The 26,658-nt window shown below is 59.6% G+C and overlaps 1 protein-coding gene across 4 annotated transcripts; it reads right to left on the bottom strand.

Moving 5' to 3' along the window:
• Positions 1-254: 254 nt before the first annotated feature.
• Positions 255-26,658, bottom strand: Vipr1 (vasoactive intestinal peptide receptor 1). Of its 4 annotated transcripts, XR_010051544.1 has the most exons (14): positions 26,506-26,658; positions 18,105-18,216; positions 14,364-14,471; positions 9,987-10,093; positions 9,068-9,174; positions 8,757-8,889; positions 6,956-7,109; positions 6,410-6,470; positions 6,184-6,250; positions 5,857-5,948; positions 3,954-4,083; positions 3,708-3,749; positions 2,992-3,299; positions 255-1,797 (listed from the first exon to the last, which is right to left on the bottom strand). XR_010051544.1 is itself a non-coding variant. In XM_063260970.1 (13 exons), the coding sequence occupies exons 1-13, from the start codon at positions 26,569-26,571 to the stop codon at positions 3,108-3,110; spliced, it is 1,371 nt and encodes a 456-aa protein (XP_063117040.1). In that variant the 5' UTR covers positions 26,572-26,658; the 3' UTR covers positions 255-3,107. The 4 variants fall into 4 exon arrangements, 3 of the variants coding, with proteins under 3 accessions (XP_063117040.1, XP_063117041.1, XP_063117042.1); XM_063260970.1 differs by having other exon boundaries at positions 255-3,299; XM_063260971.1 differs by having other exon boundaries at positions 255-3,299; positions 9,068-9,171.

The raw sequence follows: 26,658 nt of genomic DNA, 5'->3' as shown, positions 1-26,658 counted from the left end.
GGCCAGGCAGAGGGGACCCATGGGAAATGTCGCACATGGTGAACAAGGATGTCACAGAGCCGTTGACCTGGCCTTGAGCTTTCCCCTGCTGGTCGGCACAATGGGGCATGGTTCTCCTCTGAGCCCAGGGAGGCTGGTGGGGTTCCTAGGTCCCTTCCGTGCTGACCCCTGACCTCAGGGGTGGGAAGATCCCCATGTCAGGGTGAGGCTAGGGTGCACAATTTAAGAGGGAAGCCAGGACAACAATGCAGCAATTGAGGTACATACTTTTAATGTAATATTTTTTTTTTTAAAAAAAATCAACATTAATGCAAAAATACATGATGAATAAAATGTGAAGATTAAATACAGATGGAATCCGTGTTGCTCACTGGAACTTCTCTTTCCGGCTTCCATGCATATTGCCTCTGAGGAGCCAGCTAAGGGTGGCACCAGGGTCTGGGGTGCTGGCCGTGACTCGACGGTGATCCCAAGCAAAGCCCACGTGCCCTGATTAGAGGCTGGGGTGTTGCTATGATGGTCCTCTCGTTCCCACCACTGGCCGAGGTCACTGTCCTCTCCAGAGGCTGTGTCTCCAGGGCCACCAACTCCTGGCTATTAATATCTTGACCTCCTGGCCAGAGCAGGGTGTTTAATGACTGCCAGCTGTGCTCCAGCCCCCTCCCCGGGGACAGATAAGACCAGTTCCTGTTCCCACAGTGGGGCGAGGGAGGCCAAGCCAGAAGTGGGAATGCAGGGCTGGTTCCAACCCTGTACCCTGCCCCACCCAGCACTCCAGATGGGGGTGCCGGGGACACACCATCCCCTGACAGGTGGCCCTCACTCCTGACCTGGCCCATTACTCTAGGTGCTCATTCCAGCAGCCTGGGGCTCCTCACCAATGTCCCTGCCCTCCTCCTCTATCCCTGGTGAATAGAGTGCCAGCTTCCCCTTGTCCTTGTCCTGGAAGCCCCACTCACTGCTCTTGCTGGCAGGGGCCCTGCTGTCTGACAACCCAGGTTTCCTTGGGACCCGGAGCATGGCTTGGTATGGCAGAACTGCCCTGCCCAGCAGCCTCTCCCACAAAAGGAGGATGAGGTGGCAGGGCTGGGTCCAGCCTGTGGCAGTAGATCCTGGGCCCTGGTGTCCCCTGTCCCAGGTTCAACTGGGGACCCTTGCCTGGCCACCTCCCCTGATCCACAGGTGGAGGCCACCTTCTGAGCCACTTGGCCTCTGGGCAGGGACTTGCATGGAGGTGCTGTGTCCTGAGGCCAACCCTGTGGAGGCTCTCAAAGCACCCAGCAGGTGGCAATAGGGACAGGCTGGCTGGGGCGGAAGGTGACCAATGAAGGGGCAGGAGAAATCCTACTCTGGTTGCCCTCCTATCCACTTTCTCCAAGCTCCTTGCCTGGGGCTATCTCAACTTCCCCCTCCTTGACCTTTGCACCTGGTCACCTCCATGTGCAGGACTCTGTCTTCCTCTCATGCTGTGTCCTGGTCTTTGCTTCACCAGGGCCCCCCTCTTGTGGGTCACCCTGTGTCCTTCTTTTGAAGCCAGGCACATAAAAGGCATTTCTGGCTCTTGGCTGGTGGCCTCCCTGCAGTTTGGGCAGTTGCTGGGTCCCTGATCTGTCAGCTGGTGGGAGGCCCTGCGCTGGATTTGAAGGAGCCACACCATTTGCCTGACCTCCTTTCCTGGCGTGGTGACTGACTGGCTCCTCCAGCAAGGTTGCCCCTTCTGGTGTGCAGAGGCAAGAGCTGGGTTCCATGAGGCTGGCCTTGGGGCCCAGGCCAGCAGCCTCTTCTCCTGGTTGTGCCCTGTGAAGGGGTGATGTGGTCACATCTCTGCTGCTCCTTTGTTTTAGGAGTGATCCTGCCTGGGTGCTTACCCATCTCCATCTCGGGGAACCCAGCCTGGCCCTGCCCAGGAGTGGGCAGGCCCTTAGAGGCCTGAGGGGCAGTGGGGGACCTGCTCTACCTTTATCACACCCAGAAAAACAGGATGCACCTCCAAAATAAGTGAACAGCTTGACACGGAAATGTGGGCTCCCACCCAGGCCCCGGGCCCAGGCGGCTTCTGGCTTTGGCATGTTTTGGACCCCTCCTCCGGGTAGGGAGTGGTAGCTGCAGACCAGAAGCCAGGCCACATGGGTCTGGCAGCTCTGGGGCACTGAGCCCAACTAGACCAACCCTGAGGGTGGCATAATGGCCACCTGCTGCAGCCCTGGGGTCTTCAGGCAGGGGGTGGGCCAGCTGTCTGCCCAGTCCAAAGGGTGAACAGTGACCGGCTGCTGAGCCTCCTCAGCCGCACTCCAGGGGTGGGGATTCAGGGATAACTGGCGCTAATGACTCAGGATAACACAAGCCCTGAGAGGATCCCGCTGTTGAGACTGTAACAAGGCAGAGAAGCAGTAGTCTTTCTCTTCCCTCATCTCGATTTGAGTTTAAATCCTGCCTGGATGATGGACGAACACCCACTGTCTCTGAGACTCTATCCCTATCTGAGGGATTGACCCGGTCGGCCTGAGGTTTAAGGGGCCGCGGTGCATGCAGCAGTCGACACCTGGGTGAGTGCCCAGCAGGCAGCTTGATTGCTTTGGTTGTACGTAAGGCTAGAGTGATCGATCCCACGTGACAGAGCCCGAAGTGTGTGTGCGGGTGCTGCGTCCTCACTGCCCGAGGCCTTGGGCCTGCCTGGTCCCGGGCTGCACTGTTCCTCCCACGAAGGGGCAGCTGGCACCCGTTCCACGCCCCACACCTTAGATCCTATCACACCCCTGCCTGTGCCGGAGGTAGAAAGACCCACTCGCCCGGAGGCGCCAGCCCGGAGGGCACCGGACAGGGGAATCCAGGATGGCAAAGCTTAACCTAAAGAAACATGCCTTCGCCAGCGTGATCTCCCTACCCTGACCAGGTCTGGAGAACTTCCCGGGAGGCTGTGCCGCTGCCCTCCCATTGCCCAGAAGAGCTCCGCGGGGCGGAGCCAGGAGGAGAGAACGAAGATTCCTTAACCTTGATTGGCCAGGGCCTTCCAGGCTCTTCTGAGGCCGCTGGGGCACAGGAGGGAGCTTCCCGGGCCCCAGCAGTGGCGCCCAGGCCGACTGCAGGACGTGCAGGGTGCCTGCAGGTCACACCAGGGAGGCCTCGGCCTGGAAGCTGGAGGAGCGGCGAGTGCCTGGGCTGACGCGGGTCAGCATGGACACTTGTGTGCTGCACGTGGCGCTCGTGCTGCCGCCCCACAGCGGCTGGGACTTGGGGGCCCAGCCCAGCACGCCCTTCAGGTTCCAGCGCCGCCACTTTCGCCGCAGCTCCGCCTGCACCTGCAGAGGGAGAGAGGCTATCAGGCCTGTCCTGCAGCCCCCTCCCCACCGCGCTGGTCCCAGTCCTGGTCCCAGTTCCGGCTGAGCCAGGTCTGAATCTCCCCTGACAGACCCCGGTGCTGTTGACTCTGAGGTACCGGCAGAGGAGACACAGGCTTGCGAGGTGGGACATGCGACCTGGCCTGGCAGTGCCCGATCCTCCCACCTGCTGGGGCTTGCCTGCCCCCATGTCCACCCACTGTGCACACAGCTCTAACCAGCAGCACCCTGCACCCAGGGCCTGTCTGGGACAGATTCTGTGTCAGCAGGCCTGGTATGGCCTTGGAGATCTAGGTGACAGGACACCGCGGTCTAGGAGCCACCCTGGGGAAGCAGTGTTGTCACCCCCCAGCCCCAGGAGGGGCTCACCTCACCATTGAGGAAGCAGTAGAGGACGGCCACCACAAAGCCCTGGGAGGAACAGGACAGGACAGGTGAGGACACAAACCCCAGGTGCCTCGCCCACCTCCACCTCCTGTAACCCCTGCTCCCCATCAAACACAGGGTCCAGCAGGAAGCAGGCATTCGATCAACGCTTGTTACAGTGAAGCCTGTGCTAGTGGCAAGCAGGCCTGCTGAGGCTGGAGGAGCCCGAGTCTCGGGCCCAGCGCCTACCTGGAAAGACCCCACGACGAGCTCGAAGACCATCTTCACCTCAGCTTTGAAGTTGTCAGGGAAGAAGGCAAACATTACGTAGTGCACACCGAACAGGGGGATCAGCAGGAGCGTGGACTTGGCCAGTCTCCTGGGCATGGGGAACAGGCAGGGGGTGAGTGCCCACAAGCGTGCCCACATACCCTGCCTGTTCCACTCCTGCCCTGGCCAGTGTCACTGCCCTGTGCCCAGCATCCTGCAGAGACAGACTCCCTGGTGCTTGCCCTTCCTGAAAGAAGATGGCGTGGGATGGCAAGCTTTTAGCTGCCAGAGCGATGTTCCCAGGCAACAAGAGACCTTGGCTCCCTAATCCTGGTCTCAGTTTCCCCTGTCTGTATACTGGGTCAGTGCACATCCCACAGGTCATGTTGCAGATCTGGGGCCACTGGAAACTCAGGAGGGTTCTGGTGCTACATGTGCAGCCTCTTCGAGAGACCAGCTCCTTCCTGGATGCAGGTCTCTCCAGCTGGGGTGGAAGCAAGTGTCCACATTGTGCCTGGTCACCAGGGAGCCGAGGACTGGCCAGTTCTTGGTCTCTGGCTTTTCTTTTCCTGCTTCTCCAGGATGTGGCCCTTCCATCATGGGGGCCTTGCACCCCATCCCCACTGAAGCCCTGCCCCCAGAGCTTGCGGTGGGGGAGAAACCCTCCCCCTTCCGGGCCTATGACCAGCAGGGACAGTGTGCAGGCTTGTTCTGGTTCTGGTTTGGGCAGCTGGCCTGGGCAGCTGGCCACTGAGCTGATCTGGGTGGTGTGAGTACTGGGTTCCCCAGCTGGGGATCTCTGGGAGGGCCTGGCAGGGGGCATTATGACCTTGGGCAGAGGAACCTCCATCCGCCCTTGCCCTCCTTTCTGGGTCTGGCGTCCAGCCAGGTCAGGTGCCAGAGCACTGCCTGCCTCTCCTGGCGCAAACCTATCCCACGCACCATGCTGCTGACAGATGGAAGCCTTCTTTAACTGGAAGCCTCCCGGCGGGGGAGTAGAAGCCCACAGTTCCTCCTCGGGGAGTGCATCCCAGCTCCGCCACCCTTCTGCCTGCTGCCAGCTGTTCCCTGCCCTGCTCGCACCTGTGGGCCTGGCCATGACCAGACCAGGGCCTTTCTTGCAGAGTCCAGCCCCACTGGGCATCACATGGGGGACAAGGCCCCTGGCAGAGGCGAGGATGAGGGTGCGCAGGCAGGGTGCAAGCCCCCATGGACCTCCCTCCTCCAGTGGGAAAGGATGCTCTGCAGTGTGTGGGCAGGGAGAATGTGAGCTGTATCTCATCTAAGAGTCTCATGGTTCCAGAATAGAATCCTAAATCCAGCCACGCGTGACATCCTTGCCGGAGCCTCAGACACCCCCCAATCCCCCTCCTGCTTTCCATGGAGAAGCCAGGCAGGGAAGTCCTAGCTCCCTGGACCCTACAGCTCCTGGGAGCAGGGCTTTGGGTCCACCTCCCACAGCTGGCACAGACCCCTTATCTCAGCCTCTGCCCACATCTCTGCAGCCCCCAAGCTCAGGGCGCTCTACACCTGTCTCGCCCATTCCCCCGAGCCCTGCAGTGGCTGCCAGCACCCTCCTTGCAGACAGGGACGGTTCCTGGAGACAGCATGCAGGATCAGGACCCAGGCTGGGCACGTGCACTGCAGTGTCACAGCTTTTCCCAGGGAGCCCAGAGCCCCACCTGTGACCCTCTCCCAGGTGGACAGGGGTTCCCCAGGGCACCATCAGGGCACGTTTACTGCACCCCTGTGCCGAGCCAGGCAGACACAGTGCAGCCTCCTGGGGGCAAGGGCAGTGTGGCCTTCAGTGAGTCGCACCCTTGGGCAGGGCCCTTGGAGGGGCTATGGGTGGTGTGGGGTGCCAGGGCTGGGCTGCACTCACGAGTAGGGGCTGCTGTCACTCTTGCCAACGTCCGGGGGCCGCAGCTTCTGCACCAGGATTCGGATGATGCAGACGAACAGGACAAAGTTTACCTGCGTGAGCACAGAGGCACTGGGTGTCTGCCTGGCTTCTGGTCACTCCTCCTCCTCCTGGGGACCCCCTGATGTGTACCCCCACCGCCTCAGGCCCCCCACTCTCGTCCTTCGACTAACTGGAGGCGTGGGTTGGTAGGAAGCTTGTAGCCCCAACCATGTCACTTGTTTCCCGTGGGGCCTAGTGTGAGACAGCCTCAGTTTCCCCTCTCTACATGGCGGGAGGAGCCCTTACCAGGATAGAGGTGAGGATTGGGCCCTTGATGATCCACCACACGGGGGTGTTAATGGTGTCCCAGCATCTGTGTGGGGCGTGGGGGAGGAGACAATGTCCTCAGCACCACCCCCCAGGCCCAGATCTGCCCCTCTGGGTCCCCCTGCCCCTCTGGACCAGGAGCTTTGGGCTGGGAGCTGGGCTGGATGAGTGCTGGCAGCCAGAGGCGGGTAGGGTGACCGCTTACCCAACATCCTCAATGTGGATCCTGACGACAGTCCACACCATGATGAATGTGCTGGGCACCCCTGCCAGGGCCAGAGGGGAACAAGGAGGGGAGAAGGCACAGGACACAGGGAGAGGGCAGAAGGTGCAGGGAGAGGGAAGAGGGTATAGGCAGAGGGCACAGGGAGAGGGCAGAGGGTACAGGAAGGGGATGGGGGGATTCCAAAGAAAGAATGGGAGGGGGAGAGAAAGTGGTGAGCTTTCAGAGCTGCTAGGTACAGCTGCTTAGGTTGCTCACTGGGCAAAGATGCTCCTCTGAGAGGCTGTGGAGGTGCCCCAGCAGACAGTCCACAGCCCAAGGGACAGTCCTCTGTAAGCCTGATAGGGCTTCCACTGATGGGAAAGGGGAGGGTGTCCAGGATCCACTGCAGAGCAGCCTCAGGCCACCAGGGTCACATGCCCCAGGGACTTTTATCACCCGCAGGCCCCAAGACCGCAGGGGACCTCTCTAGGGGGTTGCCCAGGCCCTGCCCATGTCCCCAGCCAGCAGCCCTCCCGGGTACCATACCCCAGCCGATGAGAATGTACCCCCAGAAGTACTTCCGCTCCGAGAAGAAGGAGACGGCGAGCAGCATGTGCAGATAGAGCCCCTCCACCAGCAGCCAGAAGAAGTTGGCCATGACGCAGTACTGGAAGAAGACCATGGCCGCCTTGCAGCCCACCTGCAGGCAGGAGAGGGCTTGCTGTGGGTGGGCCCTGGCCTCTCACCTCTGGCTTGGCCAGCCGGTGTCTGTGTGTCTCCGGTGGTTTCCCCATGACCCCTGATTTTCAGATGGTCTGATGCAATTTTAATCATGCGGCCATCTACCCATGCATTGGACAGTCACCACCAACTGGCCTCTCTTCACCTACTGTCCATTTATCTCCCCAGTGGTCCCCACCTGCCACCTGCCTCTCGCTGTATCTACTGACCCGCCCTAGGTGCGGTCCGAGGGGCCTCATCTCTCCTGCCACCTCCCGGCACCACCAACCCACCCATCCCCTCACAGCTGGGCCATTGATCTTATTCCAGCAGGCGGAGCAGCAGGAGGGCTGGGCCGGCTGGAGAAGCTGGGCTGTGTGGGCTGTGGCCGTGCTGTACCTAGCTGGGTGGCGGAGGGAGACTGGGTAGAGCAGAGGGGTGAGAGTGAGGTGGCCACACCCTGGGGGCTTCAGAAGCCAGGGGGAGAAAGGTTCCCGGGCAGGTGAGGACCATGGGCAAAGGGACACCTGCATGGGTCTCAGGGTGGCCAAGCCCGTTCTGCTAATCTAGATGCCCGGAAGCCAGGGCTTAAAACCACCTCTTCCAGGAAGCTCTCTGCTTCCGTCCCCAGCCCTTCCTCCCCCAAGAGCAGTGTCCCCTGCCACCCTGGGCCTGGGATGCCCTTCCACAGGTGACACTGAGTCCCCACTTATAGGCGAGCTTCCTTCCTTCCCTCTCTCCAGCTGCTACACTACAGGATGCCAGTGGGGTGTGCGTGTGTGTGGATGTGTGCGTGTGTGAATGTGTGCGAGTGTGCAGTGCCTGGGGCACGGATCTTCTGCTCTGCCACAGCCCTTTCCTCACCCTACAGCAGCACTCTGAGCTGCTGAGAGAAACCTCCCCACCCCAGTAACAAGCCTGAGGCCGCACACAATGCCAACTGGGTGCAGCTCCCCTACCACGCCCTTCTTGGTTTTCTTTTTTTTTTTGAGACAGAGTCTCCATGTGTAGCTCAGGCTGGCCTTGAACTCATTATGTATTCGAGTTTTGGCCTCAAACTCATGGCAATCCTCCTGCCTCAACCTCCCAACTGTTGGGACTACAGGTGTATACTACTATGCCTAGTTACTCTGTGCCCTTCTTGAGATTCCAAATTCCACCATCATGGGCCATGGTTTGGGAGTCACTCAGGAAGCAGTGAGCCTTTGGCCACAGGCAGGGGAGGAAGCCAGGCTGCCCTGGAGCTTGGTGACACCAGTGAGGGCCCCTGAGCTCCCATCTGGAGGCAGAACCCTCGGTGTCTGTGATGAACTCTCAGGGGCTTTCTTGTCCTCCTGATGGTCTGGCCTGGGCTGACTGGGGTGCAATACAGGGGTGAGGAGCAGAGGGGAGTGTGGTGGGTGCAGCCCAACTGCAGAGGGTTAGGATGGGGAGCAACCAGGGAGAGCTTGCGCAATGGGGAAACTAAGGCAAGATGGCCTCTTGGAAACTCAGCATTGAGGCAGTGTGACAGTTGCCGGGTCCACCCAGTATGCCATGCCCAGATGGCTGCAGCACCACCTTGGAGAGCAGAGGGAAGGTGCCAGGGGCGGAGGAGCAGGGAGGGGAGGGATCTGGGGGGCCTCACCGAGCCCTGGGAGCAGTGGTTCAACTCCTCGCTGTGAAACAGGGTCCAGTCTTTGATGAAGACGGCAGTGGCCCGCAGGATGAAGGACACGAAGAGGTGGGTGTGGATGTAGTTCCGGGTGCAGTGCAGCTTCCTGGGGGCGGCAGAGCTGGGGCACAGGGCTTTGGACCCCGTCCACCAGTGCCATCCTGTGCTCCAGGGCAGCCCAGAGGCACCTCTGACCCCTGCCGTTCAGAGACGGGGCTGGGGGCAGCAGGGGCAGGGCAGACCACCCCGGAAGGTCATAGGCCAGGCCCTGGACTCGGCCTTACCTGAACAGGCTCAAGATAGCAGTGGCCACCAGGAGGGTGGCAAGGGACAGGCTGTAGCCGATGGTGTAGCCGGTCTTCACTGAGTTATAGAATAGGGTCTGCTGCTGCTGGAGGTGAGGGTGAGGTCTTGGTGGGGGCCGGGGCTCCAGACTCTGCCACCTGCCCTGTCCCAGCCGGTGGCCCAGAGCAGCCCCACTGCCCAGGACTGTGTCTGGGGCCAGTGTGAGTCATCAGGGGCCCTTCCCCACCACACTCCTTCTAGGCCAGCCCCCGGCTCAGCCCCCAGGCTGAGACCTCTTCCTGTGTGTCTGGGAGGTGCCCTGCGCAGTGTTCAAGGGGATACTGGGGTTCTTTCCCTTTCGGGGAACCTGGGAGGCAATCTGGGCTTCCTGGAGGAGGCAGCACCACTCTGGGCCCCCAAGGCTTTCTCTTTTTGTCCCCTCTTGATGTCCTCCCAGATGCACTGCGTTTTAGTCCCTCTCCCTCCTGCCTGGGAGGGGTGGGGTTAGAGGAGTTGGGGCCATGGGGCTCCCCCAGGCCTCTGGCCAGGTGTTATCACAGGCAGACACAGGCTACTGAAGGGCCCCCACTGAGGCTCTGCTTGTCCCAGCCCTGCCTGGGCCTCTGCCCTACCGGAGCCCATGCCTGGCCAGACCCCTGTGCTCTGGATGCTGGGGACAAGGCCCTGTCCTGGGCAGAAGATGTCAGACTCTGCACTCTGCCTGACCTGCTGTTGGGCACCTGAGTCTGGCTACTGCCAGGAACTGCATCTCAGCTTCCTCTCTGATGCCCTGCACCCCAGGCTGGTCCTCATGAGTCCTGGGAGCCAGGCTTGGGGATACCTGCAGGGGATACCTGCAGATATCGACCTGCCAGGGACAGAGGAGGAAGGCATGCTGGGCAGGGGTGTGGTGCCCACCTCGTCCAGACTGGACACATTGTCGTCCAGGCCGCAGGCAGCAGGGTAGGGGCCAGGCTCCAGCTGTGTCCAGCCCTCATCGGTGCAGCTTCGGCTCACGTTAAGGCCTAGGTGGGGACAGGAGCAGCGGGAAAAAGCTGAGACGGGAGGGGGCCCAGTCCTTTGAGTGGGAAGCAGGCAGAGGACTCGGCCCAACTCCTCCAACCCTGGCGCTGTTGGACCCTGGCTGCCCTGACATGGGGAACCCTGAGGACAGCTGGCGATGGCATCAGAGTGGACGTTCAGGCCTATGCCCTGTGGAGGACAAAGTTGACTCCAACTGTGACACAAACTGGTCCCTTGTCACAGACTCAGCCACAGAGGGTGGGAGTGACTCGGATCCCTGTGGTCGCCAGGTGTGGTCCTCCTTGGCCAGGCTGCACTGGTGGCCCAGCAGAGGGCAGGGTGGGGACGCCCTCTACACGAGTGGGAGGAGTCCTGGTTGGGCTATTCCCCAGGCAAGATGTACCATGCCGGGGCCCAGCAGCAGCCCTTGTGACATGACCTGGAAGTTGAGACAGGCCACGCTGGGCTGCAGGTCACAGCACAGGGACAGGGCTGCCTGGGACCACGGCGCATTCCCCAGCCTGGGGGATCCTCTCAGCAGGGTAGGGTGAACAGACAGTGGGGGGTTGGTGAAGAGTCCCTCCACCGCCCAGGGACTCTCTCCTGAGCCTACTGACACCATCGTCACCTGTGCAGAGCGACCATGTCACCAGCTGTCCCCATCCCTACCACTGCCAGCAGCAGGCCGCCTGCTGTGGACTTCCATGTGTTGGGGCCATGAGGGGACCCCTCCAGCCTGGCCTGTCCGATCTCCAGCCCCTGACAAGGCTGCAGGCTCCGTGCAGCTGGTCTCTGCAGAGGCCTCATGGGGAGGACAGGGCACAGCTGGTATGGGCTCTGGAGCCTCCTGGGTAACCCTGGCCCCACCCTGCACTTTGGAGACCTGTGTCTGGGGACAGAGCCCCTGGGAGCTCAGGGAGGGTCACCGTGCATGGTTCTGTATCTCCAAAGTGCCACTTGCCTGGACACACTGTGGACTCCCTGGCACCATTTCATAAGCCCTAGGCAGCCTTTTTAAAAGCATCACACCCTGTGAGCGAGGCCAGGGTAGTAGGGCTTGGAAGGACGGCTGGGCGGGACTGGGCCTGCGCCTACCCTTGGCCTGGGGTGGGCAGGGAGGACTTGGGTAAAGAAGGCACTGGGCCATGACAAGGACCTGTTTTCTGCCTGGAAGTTGGAGGTACTGGCCAGGCCTGCAGCCCAGCCCGGGTACTGAGCTCAGCCGGGACCTCGATGCCTCCCACTCAAGACAAGGTTTTCCTGGGGCCCCTCTCTGGGGGTGGCATGAAAACTCCACTCTGAACAAAGCTAGGTTTGGGGGTCCTGGGTCCATCGCCAGCATCTATACAGCAGCACGTGTTGTGCATGTGACCAGGTGATGGTGGGCACTCATGTACCAGGCCTGGGACCCACTGCACAAGGGTCTCCCAGGCAAGGACACAGACCCTGCTCCTGACTCAGGTCCATCTGGGCTCCTGGCCTTGGGGCCTGGCTGACCTAGATTGGGGGAGAGTGCACCAGGGCTGCCTCAGGAAGCTGCTCTTGAGGGGACCCTGGGAGCTGCCATGTCTATGTAGCTTGGCTGCAGGAGTCAGTGAGTGGGCTAGGGCTCAGGGACACCCAAGCGCTGGGTCTCCTCTTCTGCAAGCAGCATCTGCCCCTCCTTCCAGCATTCAGGGACCCCTCCATCTCCCTCTTGCCTGTTCCCTCAGCACCCTCTTCCTTACCCCATGTCATCAGTGCCCTCTCTGCCTTGGTCCCCCTCTACCTGGCCACCCAGGTAGAGTACTGGACAGATGCTTCTGGTGCCTGGCTGACCATGGCGCCGTCCTGTGGAATCCGCCTGGGGTGCCCTCCCCCAGCCATCAAGGGCAAACTTGAAGTTGGCATAGGACTTTCTGTTCACCGTTCCAGAACCAGGTGAGGGGGGACAAGGGTGTCCCACAGACCCCACAGACTTGGCTGATGTAGGCCCTGTTTTGGCAGCCAATGTCGCCATCTACCTATTTAACCGTCTTCTTAAATAGCCGACGAAAACACCGTAGCTGGAAACATCGCCGCTGAAGGGCACACAGGCTGCAGCTGGGAAGGGGCCCAGGCCAGCAGGCGGACACTTGTGGGGCTGCCCTCTTCTGGGGGTTTCCACTCTGCAGGCGGCCTCCTCTGTCCTGTCCAGCTTCCTCCCGCTTCCCACAGCCAGGCCCCTTCCTGGGGTGCTCTGTTCTCGGCCTCATTACCCAGGGAGCAGGCATAGGGGTGGCACAGTCCCTGCCCCACCTGACAGATGTCCCCTTCAGAATCAGCGTGGTCGCTCAGCTTGGCCATCTAGTTACCAGGAAACACCTCAGCCCAAGCACAGGGGGGTCCCTCACTGCTCTTTTGGAGCTCCACCCACTGAGCACAGCTGTCTGTAGGTCGAAGGCATTGGGCTTGCAGGCACTAAGCCCTACTCTCATGGCCAGTGGGTGGTGGGTGGCATCTCCTGGGAGGAGCAGCCCTTTCCTTCCCCGCAGAGTCACACTGGGCCAGCCAGTGTGCTCAAGCAAGGAGCTGCAGGCCGTGTCTAGGGACGGAAGGGGGTGCTGCCCAGGATCCTGAGGGGCTGCTGCTATGCTGTGCCATCAGGATCTGCCTAGCGTGGATCCCGAGGAGGCTGGGCAAGGTGGGTGTGACCCTGGGCCTGTGTGCCAGGGTCCCAAAGTCCTCTGGGTCTCCATAGGGCTGCAGCCCTTAACCTGGCTGCACCTGGGCCATGCTGAGATCCTTTGGCCTTCTGCTAGCCCCATTGTACATGCAGGAAACTGGGGTGCAAGGTGGGGCCTGCTGGAGACATACTGGGGTGCTGCCCCTTGTCACCCTGGCCCCCACCCTGCTCCTCTCAGGCCTACTGTTAGGCTGGAACCCAAATGTCTGACCCCCATGGAGCTTCTGGGAATTGAAGCCCAGGAGCTCACATGAGCTAGGCAAGCACTCTGCTGTTGAGCTACATCCTGGGCCTTTTAGAACCTTTATTTTCAGACATGGTCTCGAAAAATTGCTCAGGCTGACCTCAAACTCGAGATCTTCCTGCCCCAGCCTGCCGAGCAGGTGGGGATTCTAAGTGTGTAGCGTACACAGGCTCAAAGGCTCGTGACGTGGAGGCCTGGCTGCAGCTGCTGGGCCTCTTGGGATTGGCTCTGGAGGGCTCTTGCTGGTGATAAGAAGGTGGGGGTCCTGGCCTGTTCCTGAAGGCTGCATGTTGTCCCACCCCTTCCTCTCTAGTCTTCCCTCTCTCTGCTCCCAGGCTCTGTGAGGTGAGTATCTTTCCTCCACTGAGCCCTTCTGCAGGGACACTTTTGCCTGGGAGCTGACGCCCAGTCTAGGCCCACACCGACTCTCCTCTTTCAAGTCATTTCCCCAGGTGTTAGGTGAGAGCCAGGAACCCTGTCCTGCATGAGTCTCCCGCCTGGACTTCTGGACTTCTCCTCCCCTCAGGAACCAGCGGCTGCCCTTACCAGCCTCACCCTGACGGTGGCAGTGTCTGGCTCACACCCTCAGTGGCTCTTCAGTGGACCGAGACGAGGCCACTCCACTGTCCAGGCGCCGAGGCCCCCACTCTGCTCCAGCCACACTGCTGCCCACCATGAGACCAAGGTGGTCTCATGAGGCTGCCAACTGCCTCCCTCCCCTGGGTTGGGTCCGCTTCTCTCCGCCAGTCTCAGCCCCTGTGACAGCGCAGCCTCTGACCCCTACCTGTGTGCTCCCCACCTCCTTGCCTCCTCTCAGACTCTTGATGCCTTGGCCTTTGCTTGTGCCTTGGATCACAATCTGAGTCCCCAGAGGGTGGGCACTGGCCCTTTCAGGGCCCTTGGGATGCCTGGTGGGTTAACAGGTGCCTCTTTGGGAGTAGGAAGAGGGCAGCTGGACATGAGTCTGAGCTGCCCAGCCCCAGGGCAGGACACACCGGGGGTGGATGCAAAGCAGTGTGGCTGCCTCAAGGGTCTCTGAGAGCTTTGGCTCCAGGCAGCAAGACCGAATCCTGAGGGCTCAAAACGCCAGACACACGGGAGCCCTGTGCTAACCAAGCGCCTGGTAGTCACCTACTGGGCAAACACTGGTGAGTCCTCCCTTCAGGTGAGGAGCTAATCAGAGCCCAATGTGCCACTTCAAAAGCTGGACTACTCCTTCCTCACTGGGCTGTCCCGGACTGTCCCAGGCCCCTTGGTTCACTGTCCCGTGCTAGCTGACCCGTGCACTCCACGCCAGCACCCTCCTTCTGCCCTGGGCTCTTACCTCGGATGGAGGAGAAGAGTGTGAAGATGAGGGGACAGGCCAGGACGACCACCTGGCCCCGGGGGGTGGCCGGCCAGCAGGTGAGGTTGTCCCACATTCTGCCACAGCCTGTGGGGTGGAGGCAAAGGATATGCTAATCACCAGGTCAGCACAGACAGGCCCACAGGCACCCACCTCACTCTAGTGCTCTGCTGGGCTCCCCCTTCAGGTCCTTCTTGAGGGGTGCAGCACACCCTGGGGTGTTGTGTGCATGGGAGGAGTCTCATTGTACAGCGATGGGGGCCTGGCCTGTCATCTGGTGGGCAAGCACTGGGGATGCCAGGCTTGGGCAGGCCCAGCAAGGACGGGGTCACAGAAGGGCGCCTGTGCGTTGGAGTTGATGAATGCCTTTGGGGACAGGGAGTGTGTGGCCCTTTGCTCCCCTTTCTGTCTAATCCCAGGCGCTCACTGCCAGGGATGAATGTGTGCAGGGCTTTCACTGGACAGGACGCGAGGTGAAGGACAGAGGACGGTTTGTTCGGGACTTGAGCAAGAGTTGTTCAGTGTTTTGGAAACTTATGTCCCAACAGCAAGGCAGGCTGGGATATCTGAGTCACGGCTACAACTGCCTGTATACATCAATCTGCATTTATGGCGCTCACACCGCCGGCGTCTGTATTTATAGGTACAACCTTCAGACTGCATGCTCTTATCTCCCAGCGCAATCATGCCTGAACATATATAGATCTTTTTATTACAACCCATTTTTTCTTTTACATTACAGCTAGAACATCATTTGCTTTTGGCAGCACCAGGAGTAGCCGTTAGTTGTATGATTTGTTAGAAAACTGACATTTGGAGTTCAAAATTCCTATTGCAAAATTATCAGGAGTGGTTTTAAACATTTCCAAGTGGACAGATTCCACTCTGCAGACACAGACAAGGCTGTTATCCCCATTCGAAAGCAAAAAGTCCCAAGGGGGCCTTGGAGGCTGTCAGTTTTGTAAAAAAGGACTATATGCGTGTGTTCTGAGTTTCATTTTAAATCAGGAAAGGCAGCATTAGAGAATGCTTGGCATAATACGTTAGGGGTGCTGAGCTGACAAGCACTGGGGCACAACTAATTCTTGAGAGTCTTTGCAAAACCCACAGCTCAGCTATGAGCAGTGATGGGGGTGGCAGGCTGCTACACCACCACGAAGCTCTGGGCCTTGAAGGTTCACTGGGAAGGGACTGGTGCCCCACAGGTCTGCTTTACCAGGCAGATGCAGACGCTGTGGCTTTGCCTCTTGAGCACCCCAGCAACCCTGCAGGACAGGACTCCGCAGACCCCTCCCCAGGGAGGCTTAAGTGTCCCTCTGCAGCCCAGGCCCATAGATTTGCTCAGGAAACCCAACCCTGGAGCCAAAGTCAACGCCAGCTGGGCCAAGCCCAGCCCAGCCCAGGTCCGAAGGTTCCCAAGTTCCCAAGCAGGGGGCCTGGGAAGAGGAGTGGAGGGCTGCCTGCCTCAGGGAAGAGCCCCGGGTATAGGGGCTACAGGGCAGCACAGGTGAAGAGGGTGGGGTGAGGTGGGGGGGGAGGTAGTGACCGTAGGTGGCACCTGCAGCTGGAAGCTGAGGACCACGCCTGTGTCCTGGGGCCTCCCTGCCTGGTGTTCCCCAGCTTGGTGGGCTTGCTCTGTCCTACTGTTATGAGCCAATCTCTATGCTGTGCAGGGTGCCTCCTGGCTGTCAGAGCCTGCTGTGGTCTAGGCTCCTGCTAGTAACGCATACCAGTTCTTACACAGCCTTGGTATGTGGCCTTTGTTAAATGAACAGCTTGTTTAGCCCTTCCACTTCTCAGATGGTGACAGTGAGGCCCACAATCGGGCCCAGCTGAGGTCATACTACTGCTGAGGGGTGCAGCCCACTCACGCTCTCCCAGCCCGAAGGTCCCAGGGGTTTCCTCCAGACAGTCATTGCTGCCAGACTCTGTTTATCCCACTCTGGTGGCGCTGGGTGCATCCTGCGTGCAGGCTTCCCATGGCGCACGGTCCCCGATAGGCCTGGGCTTCCTGACTTTCTGGATCCCAGCCCAGGCTGGGGGTAGATTTGGGGCTGGGTTTTTGTCCCTGAGTGGGGACAGATAAAAGGAAGGCTCGGCCTTTGGGAGGAATGTCCACACAACAGGCTGGGCTGGGACGGGTTGCAGGTCAGCAGGTGGGCAGGGAGCTAGGGTGGACAGGCCAGCATGGGGCCACACAGCCAGGAGACTGCTTAGTACCTGAAATGGGTCTGTGTGCCCACTGCCCTGAAGTCTGGGTGAGAGTGCTGAGCTGGGTGACCTGGGGCATCTACCCTGTCTTACAGAAGTGCACACACACAGGGACACACATCCTCTGTGCACACGGAACCCCAGACACACACCCTGAATTCAGCACACGTGCACCTGGACAGATACCTGCAGATGACACCCAGGGAGAGCATGCCCAGAAGACACCTGACATGTATATGCCCTGATGCACAGAGACTCAAGAGTTAGACCAGGGACAGACAGCCCTGGGGGGATACTGGCAGGAGCACCCACATGGTGCCACACCAGGCCATACAGGTCCTGGGCTTACGCTACCCTCCTGTATGCCAGGCCTGGGGCTGCTGCTAAGAGCAGGGTGTTGGCACTCAGCTGGCACAAGTGCCAGGAATGACCTCATCGGGATCACAAGGTGGCCTGGCATAGGGCTGAAGGAGCTACCGTGGGAGCCTCCGTCCCAGGCTGCTCCCGTCCTACAGGTTGGAGGTGGGCCACACAGACCTCTGTCTCAGCCTGAGATGGGCCACTGGGCCCAGGGACCCACCTGCAAGGCCACATGCACTCACTGAGGGGTACAGGAAGCTGAGAGCTGGGAAGGAAGGACATAGGCTGCATACAGCGCTGTGGCCCCAGAGAAGTGTAGAGAGGTAGGATCCGAGGTGTAAAGGGTGCGTGCTGCTTCCGAGACAGGCTGTTAACCTGTCACCCACCTTGGAGAGCCGTGCCAACCTCCAGCCTGACCTTGACTCCCCCACTGGCCCTCTGCTTCTCCCCTGCTGCCTTTCCTAAGCTGGCGTGAGCCAGGGTGCCCACTCTAGCGGAGGGCGCTGCCTTGTGTGGTGATGGCCCTGCCTCCAGGCCAGGGCAGCTGGTACCCTCTTCCTGCTGCCAGGCTTGGACAGGAGCTGGGATTCATCAGCCCAATGGGTGTGGGCCAGGCTGGGGGACAGTGTGGGGACTGGGTGTCACCCTCACCCTCTGGGCCCTGTAGTGACAGAGCCCAGGGCTGGGAGGGTGGAGCAGAGCCTCGGTTTCCTCCAAGACCTGTCTGGACCAGTGCTGCTCTGCACAACCACACTGGCTCTGGTTCCCATGGAGGTCAGTACAGTCCCACACCTGCCTGTCCCACATCAAGCCTCTGCCATGTGACATGCCAGGCTCAGGTCCCAGGCGTCATGATCGCCACTTTTCCCAAAAGCATCAGGAGCTCCACAGAACCATTCTGTGTCCTCCCAGCTGATGGCTGGGCCCTCAGCCCTGGTGTGTGTGTGTGTGTGTGTACGTGTGCACACGCGTGTGCATGTATGTGTAACATGGAGGGCTGGGGCCCATCTGTTCCCAGCTTCTCTCTCTGGGTACAGTCAGCCCCATGCACCCCATCTGACCAGTGGGGAGGGAAGGGGCTGGGACAGGGGTCCCTGTCCAAGTAGCATGGGTGCTGTGGGATCTGAACCCCTCTTCTGTGGCTCTCACCTGTGCTCCCGGTCTCATTCTCCACCTGGCTCTGCTGCAAGCACTCTTCCTGCTGCTGCTCGATCTGCTGCAGGTACTCACACTCCTGCTGCAGTCCCGTTGCCCAGGCGCCCTGGGGACACAGGTGATGGAGGGGCTGGTCAGATGGCCCATGCTCAACTCACATCCAGATGCCCAGAGTGGAGTCAGGACAGATGGAAGCTTCCTGTGTCCTGGGGGATCTGACTTCCAGACTGAATCCCACATTGACTGCAGCCCTCTCAACCCTGCTGAATTCCAGATGTGACCTCAATCCCAGCTGCAGGCCATCAGACCCAGCTCGACCCAACCCAAAACTGCATCCTCTCCAGCCCGCGCTGCACTCCATTCCTGACCTGGGCCCAGCCACTCTGCGGTGCACAGTTCCCCAGCTGGGGTGCCTTGAGCACACTGTCATGCTCCTGGTGGCTTCCTCTCAGTTATGCTGTGGCAATAACCTTGACTCTGGGTGGCTGACTCTGGATGGTGCGAGAGCCTCTTCTGAGAGCCCTGAGCTGGCCCCTCTACCTGTTCCCAGTGTGGCTGGGGTTCCTTGTCCCTGCCTCAGGCTCTCTGAATGTGTAGCTAGTGCTACCTTGTTACAGGGTGCAAATATTGGCCTTCAGCCTCTGGACCAGAACTGGGAAGAATCCAGGCACCTCCTGCATGTCCCTACCCCAGGAGTTGGTATCAGCCCCTTGATCACCAAAATGGAGTAGGGCCTTGGGCCCTTCTTGGCCAGACTCCACCTGCATGCTCTGAGCTTCCTAGTAACTCAAACTACTCCAGATCCACCGAGCGGTAGGAGGCTCGAGGAAGCGGCGGGCCCCTCTGTTTGGTCTCAAGATCTACCAGGCCTCCTCAGCCTCCAAAAGGTGGAAAGAGGGATGGAACAGTCCTAACGTTGCCCCCAGCCTGCATGTGACAAGATGCAGTGGCAGTGGGGAGGATGAGTGTGGAGGTGACGGCTATCTAGGAGAAACCAGAGACAACCAGGCTTGAGAGCTCTTGGGTGGGAAGGAGGTGGACAACAATGTCCTGACAGCAGCTTCTGCCTGTCTCTCTGACTGTAGGGAAGCAGCAGCCCTACATCAGTGTCCTCATCTACACCTGGGGCAGTGGATGGTACAGTCCCCACTGAGGCCCGAAGTGGGAAGTCAGCAAGACCTCTCCAGAACCAGAGGTTCTCAGGGTCTCTCTCAAGCCATTCTTCCCATCTCGGGACAAGGTCCTTGTCTCCCTGACCTCATCTACCTTCAGTGCTGACTTCAATGTTTCTTGAAGTGGGTCTGGGGAAGAGCATAGGTGAGGGCTCCCTTTCCTCTATTTAAAGGGGTTTGCAGGCATCAGAGTACACAGCACCTTGATGGCCAGGCTGAGTGCCACCCCAGGTGGCAGTGAGCCCTGCATTGCAGTTGAGGCAGACAGGTCCAAGCTGAGGGTGCGCAGCTGCCGAACGGGCCACGCTGCTGAGATTCTTCCACCCCAGCAGCTACCTTGTCCCATGCTGGATGGAGGCTTGCACCATGGCTGACATGGTCAGGCCTAAGGAAGGCCTCTTTGTCCAGGATGCCTCTCCCAGCATGCAGCCTCCACTGGCTGTTTGCCACTGGTCCAGAAACTACAAGCACATCTGGGTTGTACCTTGGGCCATTGCCTGTGCTGGTCAGTTGGGTTAAAGTCATGAGCTGGGAAGCTCTTTCAAGTTTGGCATAATGGAAGCCACAGGACCTATTGTGGAGCAGAGCACCATTACCTGGGTAACTGAAAGGAAACGTGGCACTTGTGGGTCCTCTTTCATTAAGGAAATGAAGTGAGGGGTGGCAGTGGAAGGGGTCTGTAGCTGACTCATCCTCAGGTGTGGCACAAGGGGATCAGGTAGCTCCCAGAGGTGGCATCTGAGACAGAAACCTAGCCCTGGCTGTCTTGACTACTTGTGTCCCTGTCGCGGCATCCCTGCTGGTCTTGGAGCACCTCTCTCCTGCGAGTGCCTTCCAGCCCCACCACATACCATCAAGAGGGATCTTCCCACCTCTGGCCCCTTCCCACCCTCCTGATGCCCCTGCCCCTCCTCACCTTCTGCCCAGGGCAATGCACAAGCAGGACATTTCCACCTCCTGCCATTTTTTACTCTCTTCCAGTGCCACATCTCCACTTCATCTATCCAGGAAGCAACTTCCTCCCCTGCTTCCAGACCCTGGCTCTCACGAACTCTCTTCCAGGGGACTGACTTATGACAGGGACCTACGTCTGAGTACTCCTGGCCGCACTCCTTGGCACATGGCCCAAGCCAGGCTACATGGACCCAGAAGGCTTGCTCCTGGGACTCGGGATTAGGCTGTCAGTTCCACTACCTACGGGAACTGTCACGGATGGATGGAGCTTCTGTTGTCACCCTGTTGACAAGTCAAACACAATAACAAAGGCCTTGCCTCTAGCAGCAGGATAGAGAGAAATCAGGCCTCCCATAGCAATCAGCCCGAAGTACCACACCATGAGCCAGTATCTTGACTCATGGCTTGAGCAAGTTGAGTTTCCATCCTTGTAACCCAAAGTGTCCAGCCTTGTGTGTGGGGACAACAGATGCCCTTCCTTCCGGGGCCCCTAAGGCCAAGGCTATGGCCATGTGCTTTCCTGAGAGAGATTTCTTTTCCATTGCTGTGGGACTTAAGGTTCCCAGCAGCTCCTACTTGCCCCTCTCTGGGGGCGGAAGCAAGGGGGTCGAATTCTCCAGCCAACTGTGCTCCTCCAGGGGCACGGCCAGAGCTCTTCCTCAGAGGCAGCTGGGAGGACAGCATGCTGGGCACAGGAGCCCCCGAGTGACCTAGCAGCCTGGGGTGTCTGTGTGTGTGTGTGGGGGGTGGTCTAGAAGTGTTCCGTCTGCTACAATCTGGTGGACTAAGAGGCTCCTTCTGGAGAAGGGCAGAGGAAACGGAGGTCCCCAGAAGGACCTGAGCACATTCCCAGATGGGATGGAGTCTCTGACCTCTCATCTGGAGAGCATCAACTCTTTTCCTCAGTCTTGCCTTGGGCCATTTGGTCAATCATTGTCCTCTGAGGGCCAGGGCCAGGGCAGCTCCCTCTAGTCCTTATCACGGAGGAATTCAGGCAGACTTTGGACTTCCTCTCTCACTTACTTCCCTTTTCTAAACATCCTCATTATCCTTCTGGACTTCAGGCACACACAGAGCATTGGAAAATTCCCTGGCCAAAGACAGCCAAGTCTATTGATCCCAGAAGAGAGCCTGGGGTGGGATGTGGCCAGAGGTTGAGCTTCACGCAGAAGGATATCAGCCTGGTGGAGGTTGGGGTGAGCCAGTGAGAAGCCATGTAAAAGCAGCCCCGTAAGTGGGACTGGTGTGTGCCCTCAGGGAAACACCTCAGTTCCTCCTATGCTCAAGGTCACAGGAAGCCCCAAGCAGCTGCAGCAAGGAGTTCTGGGGGCACTGAGAGACACAGGCAGGGGTGGGATAGGAAAGGGCCTTGAAGGCCACTTTCAAAGAGTGAGCTTTGACTGCTGGGCTATGGGGGGTGCTCAGTATTTGAAGCAGGGTAGGAGACGCACACTTAGCAAAGACTCCCCCAGGGGGCAAGTGGTGCAACCCAGGGGACCATGAGTGCTCTGGGGACTATGAAAGGCAGTATGATGGATCTGGGGACTCCGGAGAAAGAATCTCCTGCCTGCATATTGCGTGGCACTGGGAGGCACCAGGGATGACTTGTGCTCCTGAGGCTGCCCACGGAGTGGGCCCTGTTTCCCTGCCTGGGCCCAGCAGTGGCGGCATGGGGAGCAGGGGCAGGATGCTCAGGAGTGGTCCTACCTTTCCATCACCTCCCAAGATCTTCTTATGTCTCTCCCTGCCTGAAATCTTGGGCAACAGAGGCAGAGGGAAAGCGAGGCAGCAGAGAGCACACGTGGTGTCCGAGGCAAGGGGAGGGGAGAGGAGGAAAGGGTAGGATGGGAGGAGGGCAGGGAGACTGCAAGGTGAGGCAGATCACAGAGCCCAGGGGTCACTGGGAGGAGAAATAGGCTCCCCATGTCATGGAAGGCATACCAAGAAGCTGCGGAAACCCTCGCCTTGCTGTGAGAAGATGAGAGGAGCCCTCTGGGGTGATGGGAACACAGGGATTTGATCTGGGCAGTGGCCACACTCCTGCGCCATCCTGACAGTTCAGAGCTGTCATCTCAGAGCTGTGTGTTCTGTTAATTAACAACTGTCTCTGAGGCGGCAGGGCAGCCACGACCCCTCTGGAAGAAGTAGCACCTCTTGGTTCAGCAGACCCTCTGAAGCCCAGAATGAGACAGTCACTTCTTCTTGCTGGGTGACTCGGGAAATGTCCCCAGCCTCATCTGTAAAATGGGAGCACTCACAGTGGCTCGGGCTGCTAGGATTGTGTTGAACGGTACACGAAAATGACGCAGCCTGGCAGGAGAGACGCCTTCAAGGGTGAGCAGCGCTCGCCAAAGTCCCAGCTGGCCCCCACACCTAATCCCCTATGCACGCCTGAGCAGGCCGAAGTCTTACTTGCTGGATGATTAGCCACCAGCACAGAGCTCCTGCATCTCTTTGCTCCTCTCACCTGCTGGCATCTGCTGTCTCTTTCCTTTCCTGTATTTTACATCCCTCTGCCTGCAGCCCAAAGCCTCTGCTCTGTGAAAATCCAGATTCTGCAAACCATGTCCCTTGCTGGGGGGTCTGAGCTGGGTGTGGTAAGCTGAGGAGAACTGGGGTGCGCATGCACCAGTGTGCACAGTGAGGAAGAGCAGGAGCTGCAGGGCACAGGTCTGGTACAGGGGCAGGACTTCCCGGACCCCTGAGCAGCACTATCAGGGCTCTTGTCATTAGCAGGATCCAAGCAAACCCCTTTAGCCTTTTCCCGACTCCAAGAGCTGCTCAGAGGGCTTCTCTTAAGGACTCAGGCCTTTAAGGCTAAATACTGGGCTTAAGTCTTCTGCCTCTGAAAGATTCCTGGGCATCTCTGGGAAGTAGGATTTACAGTGTGTGGGCAATGCTGGGGTAGGGGCACCTGCAGAGGGTCAGGCACTGGCAGGACAGCACAAGGCCAAGTCCTCGATGCAGGAAGCTGGCAGGTGACCTTCTCCTCTCCTTGGTGAGCTGGTATATAGGAAGAATGTGACCTGGAGTTGGAAAGGAGGAAGCACTTCCAGAGAGACATGGATCTTCCTACTGGAGCCACAGAGAAGGGGACCCATGTGAGCTCATCCTTGCCAGCTCACATGTGTAGCCCCAGTCACAGACTTGGAGATAATGAATGCTAGATAGGAAGGAAACTTGCAGTTTTGTTAGGTGCCACAATACCATCACATTATGCAGGCAAACATCTTTTGGTTTTAGATATGCATCTTGAAATAACTTGGCATAAAAGGTCAGGATGTTTATAATCGACCTTAACATACTCTAGCCAGAAAAGTAAATAATGCAAACATTAATTGTCAAATGTTAACACTTGTCAAACCTCGGAAGTGGGTATCTGCATGTTCGTGATACTATTCTTTCTACCTGTCTTATCTGTTTGAAAACATTAAAAGCAAAGCAAAGCAAAGCAAAACAAACCCCAAACACCCGTACATGTGGTGGAGAGATTAAAACTTTTTTCTCTTTCCAAGTGAAGTAAGGCGTGGGCGTCAGAACATGCTGCAGCTTCCCCACGTGCAGGGAGAGCCCATCTGTGTTGGGCAGTCAGGTAGAGGGGAGGGGGACCCCGAGGAGAAGGCCAGGCTCCTTTAGTCAGCAGCCTGTCCTCACAGTGGCCTGCAGTGGGCACTGCTGTGGCAGGAGGTGCAGGCTTGGGCCTGTGAGGGTGTCACAGCCCCAGCCACATCACCATGGGGGCTGCCTGTGCTGAGAGGTCCATTGCCTGTCACCTCCCTGGGCCTGGCCCCTCTGGACACCTCCCCTCCCCTGCTCCCAGACTGGCACCAAAGGGAAGGCATGCCTGTCACACAGGTCACCCTAACACTTTGACCACTTTCCTCCTTCCATGCTCCCAGAAATGCTGCTGGGACCCAGAGCACTGGGGAAGGTGGTGTCTGGTCAGGAGGAAGACATGACTGCTTGGGGCACACAGCTGTCCTCCCCAGCCTAGCCCCATCCTCCCACTTCCCCTGCACACTGGGTCAAAAATTTCCAGCTTCTACTATGAGGTGAGGAACAGGCCCTGGCTGTGGAGTAGGATGGGGACCAAATTTCTTGTCCCTGGTGGGGACTCCCCAGGGAAGGTAAGTCCCAGGTAAGGAAACCTCCCCAAGGGCATCTTCTTCCAGCATGGCCCGGGCCCAGTAGCCCATGGGGCCCACTGCTTTGCTCCTGAACAGGTGGCCTGACTCTGTGGCAGCCATGTCTCTAAGGCGCCCAGGGTGGCCTTCTGGGCCAGAGATGCTGGCAATGGGGACAGAGGCCAGGGGCCTGTGGCCAGGCAGGGCCTTTGGCAGCAGGTGGCCAGTGCCCTGCTGCATCAGGAGCCACCTTCGTACCTGAAGAACTGTGGACTCCCCCCCACAGAGGTGGTTTGTGGTCTGTGCTGGCCTGGCTCTTCCAGAGAGCACCCCACTGTCCAGCTCAGCAGCCCCTCCTGCAGCGTGGGAGGATTGCCCCCCACACCCAACTGGGCTCTGCCTGCTGCACCCCTAGCCCAGGACCCTTGCGGGGCCTAGGACGGCTTATCCCTGCCTCCCCACCCCCACCCCAGCTCTGTGCTGTGCTTCTGTGAAGTGAGGAGTTCCCGGTCCCTGCTGTCCTGGGCAGGGTGGAAGGCCTGGTAGGCGGGCCGGGCACACTTCCGCTGAGAGACACTGGGTTTTCTTTCCTTTTTCGCTTCCCTGTTCAGAGATTTCCCCTTCCCAAGCTGAAGTCAGAACCATAAACAGGAGCGATAAGGCTTTGGGCCTTCAACCTGAACTTTGCAGCCACTTTATGACTCAATCACCGCTGCGTCCCCCAACTCCAGAGTAGGCTGGAGCAGGACCACCTGGTGTCCACTCCAGGACTAAGGGAGATGGGCCCCTTACTCCAGCCTGGCCTCCTCTTGTCCTGGCTGAGTCTCTCCCGCCCTATGGACTCGGCTCTGCAGAAATGGGAGTGATGAGAGCTCCTAGCCCAGATCCTTTAGGGTGGGAAGGGAGGAGTACAAAGGGTGGGGTTGGCTGGGCAGCTGGGGGACAGAGTGGCCCAGTGTGCCAGGCCATGCTCTGAGAGCTCTGCTCTGGACTCCAAGCCTCCAGCAATGCAGGCGGGGTGTGATGTGGTTCCCAGATCCTTGCCCATGCAGTTTGAGGGGCTAGGGGTGCTGGTGCGGTCCAAAAGCTCAGGGACACTCAGGGCCAGAGCTGGGGCCTTGGGGTCAGAGCCTGGAGGAGCAGGGGTCTCATGGGTATCAGGGGGAAGGGGATCCTAGGCCAGGTAATGAGAATCCTGTCTCCAGGGTGTGGAACACACCAGCTAGATGGACATGCAGATTTGTGCCCTCTGGTGGGGGTCACAGAGGTGACCAAGGGACAGAACGGATCAGGTGGTTGAGATCCCTGTTCTCCCCAGGCAACTCGGAGCCACTCCCAGACATGGAGCCTGCAGGTGGTCAGGGCTCTATTCAAGCAGCAGCTCAAGTCAGCTCCAGCACAGTAGATCCGCCTCTGCTGGCCCTGGGGCGGGGATAGGAGTGCACAGCAGGGCTCAGAGTCCCCAGGTCTTCCCTGCTCTCACAGGTGGCCCAGTGACTGCCTGGATCCTGTGAGCAGTCTCAAGCACCCACATGTGGGCACAGGGCCCTGGTGTCAGGGGCCCACACATCCCCGGGAGAAGCAGGGGTGGGAGAAGGCCGGCAGGTGGACCCCTGGCTGAGGCTCGGCTTTTCTGGGCACGCCTGGCCCTCCAGCAAGACCCCACCGCTGCTCACCACCACCAGCCTCGAGCACCAGGACTTCTCTGTTGTCCCAGGGTAGGAGGGCAACAGAAAGGGGTCTCCATACACACAACGCCAAGGACACTGCAGGGCCAGGACATCCTGACTTGGGGACGCCCCAACCCGGGAGCACCCCAGACCTAGGGACAGCCAAGACAGACCCGGCGACAGCACAGACAGACCCGGGGCGCCCCAGACCCGGGGCACTCTAGACACGCACACCGGCGCCCTCCCGTCCCCGTCCCGCCCGCGGCGGCCTCTCCTCACCTACGGAGCCGCCTGTGCACGCGGGGCGCCACGCGGGGACACCGGACGCGACTCGCACCCTCACCCGTCGGGGCCGGGCCCGCGCGGGGAAGGCAGAGAACCGGTTGCCGGTGCCCGCTGCTCTGCCTGCACCCGTCCCGGCCTCTGCAGACGCGGACGGCCCGACCCCACGCACCCGCCCGGTACGCCCACTCACCGCGGTTCCCAAGGCGCAGGCGAGCGCAGCGAGCACGCAGGGCCAGCAGGCGGGCGGCGGGCGCATGGTCGCGAGCGGCGCGGACGGCGGCGGGCGCGCGGGTCCCGGTGCCGCCGGCGGGGGCGGGGGTGCGGCTGACGGGCGGCAGGCGCG

The sequence above is a fragment of the Cavia porcellus genome, unplaced genomic scaffold, assembly GCF_034190915.1.
Source record: "Cavia porcellus strain 051 isolate PalLab524CR breed Dunkin Hartley unplaced genomic scaffold, mCavPor4.1 scaffold_14, whole genome shotgun sequence".
In the NCBI taxonomy this organism is placed as follows: domain Eukaryota; kingdom Metazoa; phylum Chordata; class Mammalia; order Rodentia; family Caviidae; genus Cavia; species Cavia porcellus.
The sequence above is the reverse complement of the archived record's forward strand: the minus strand, read 5'-3'. Positions and strand labels throughout refer to the sequence as shown.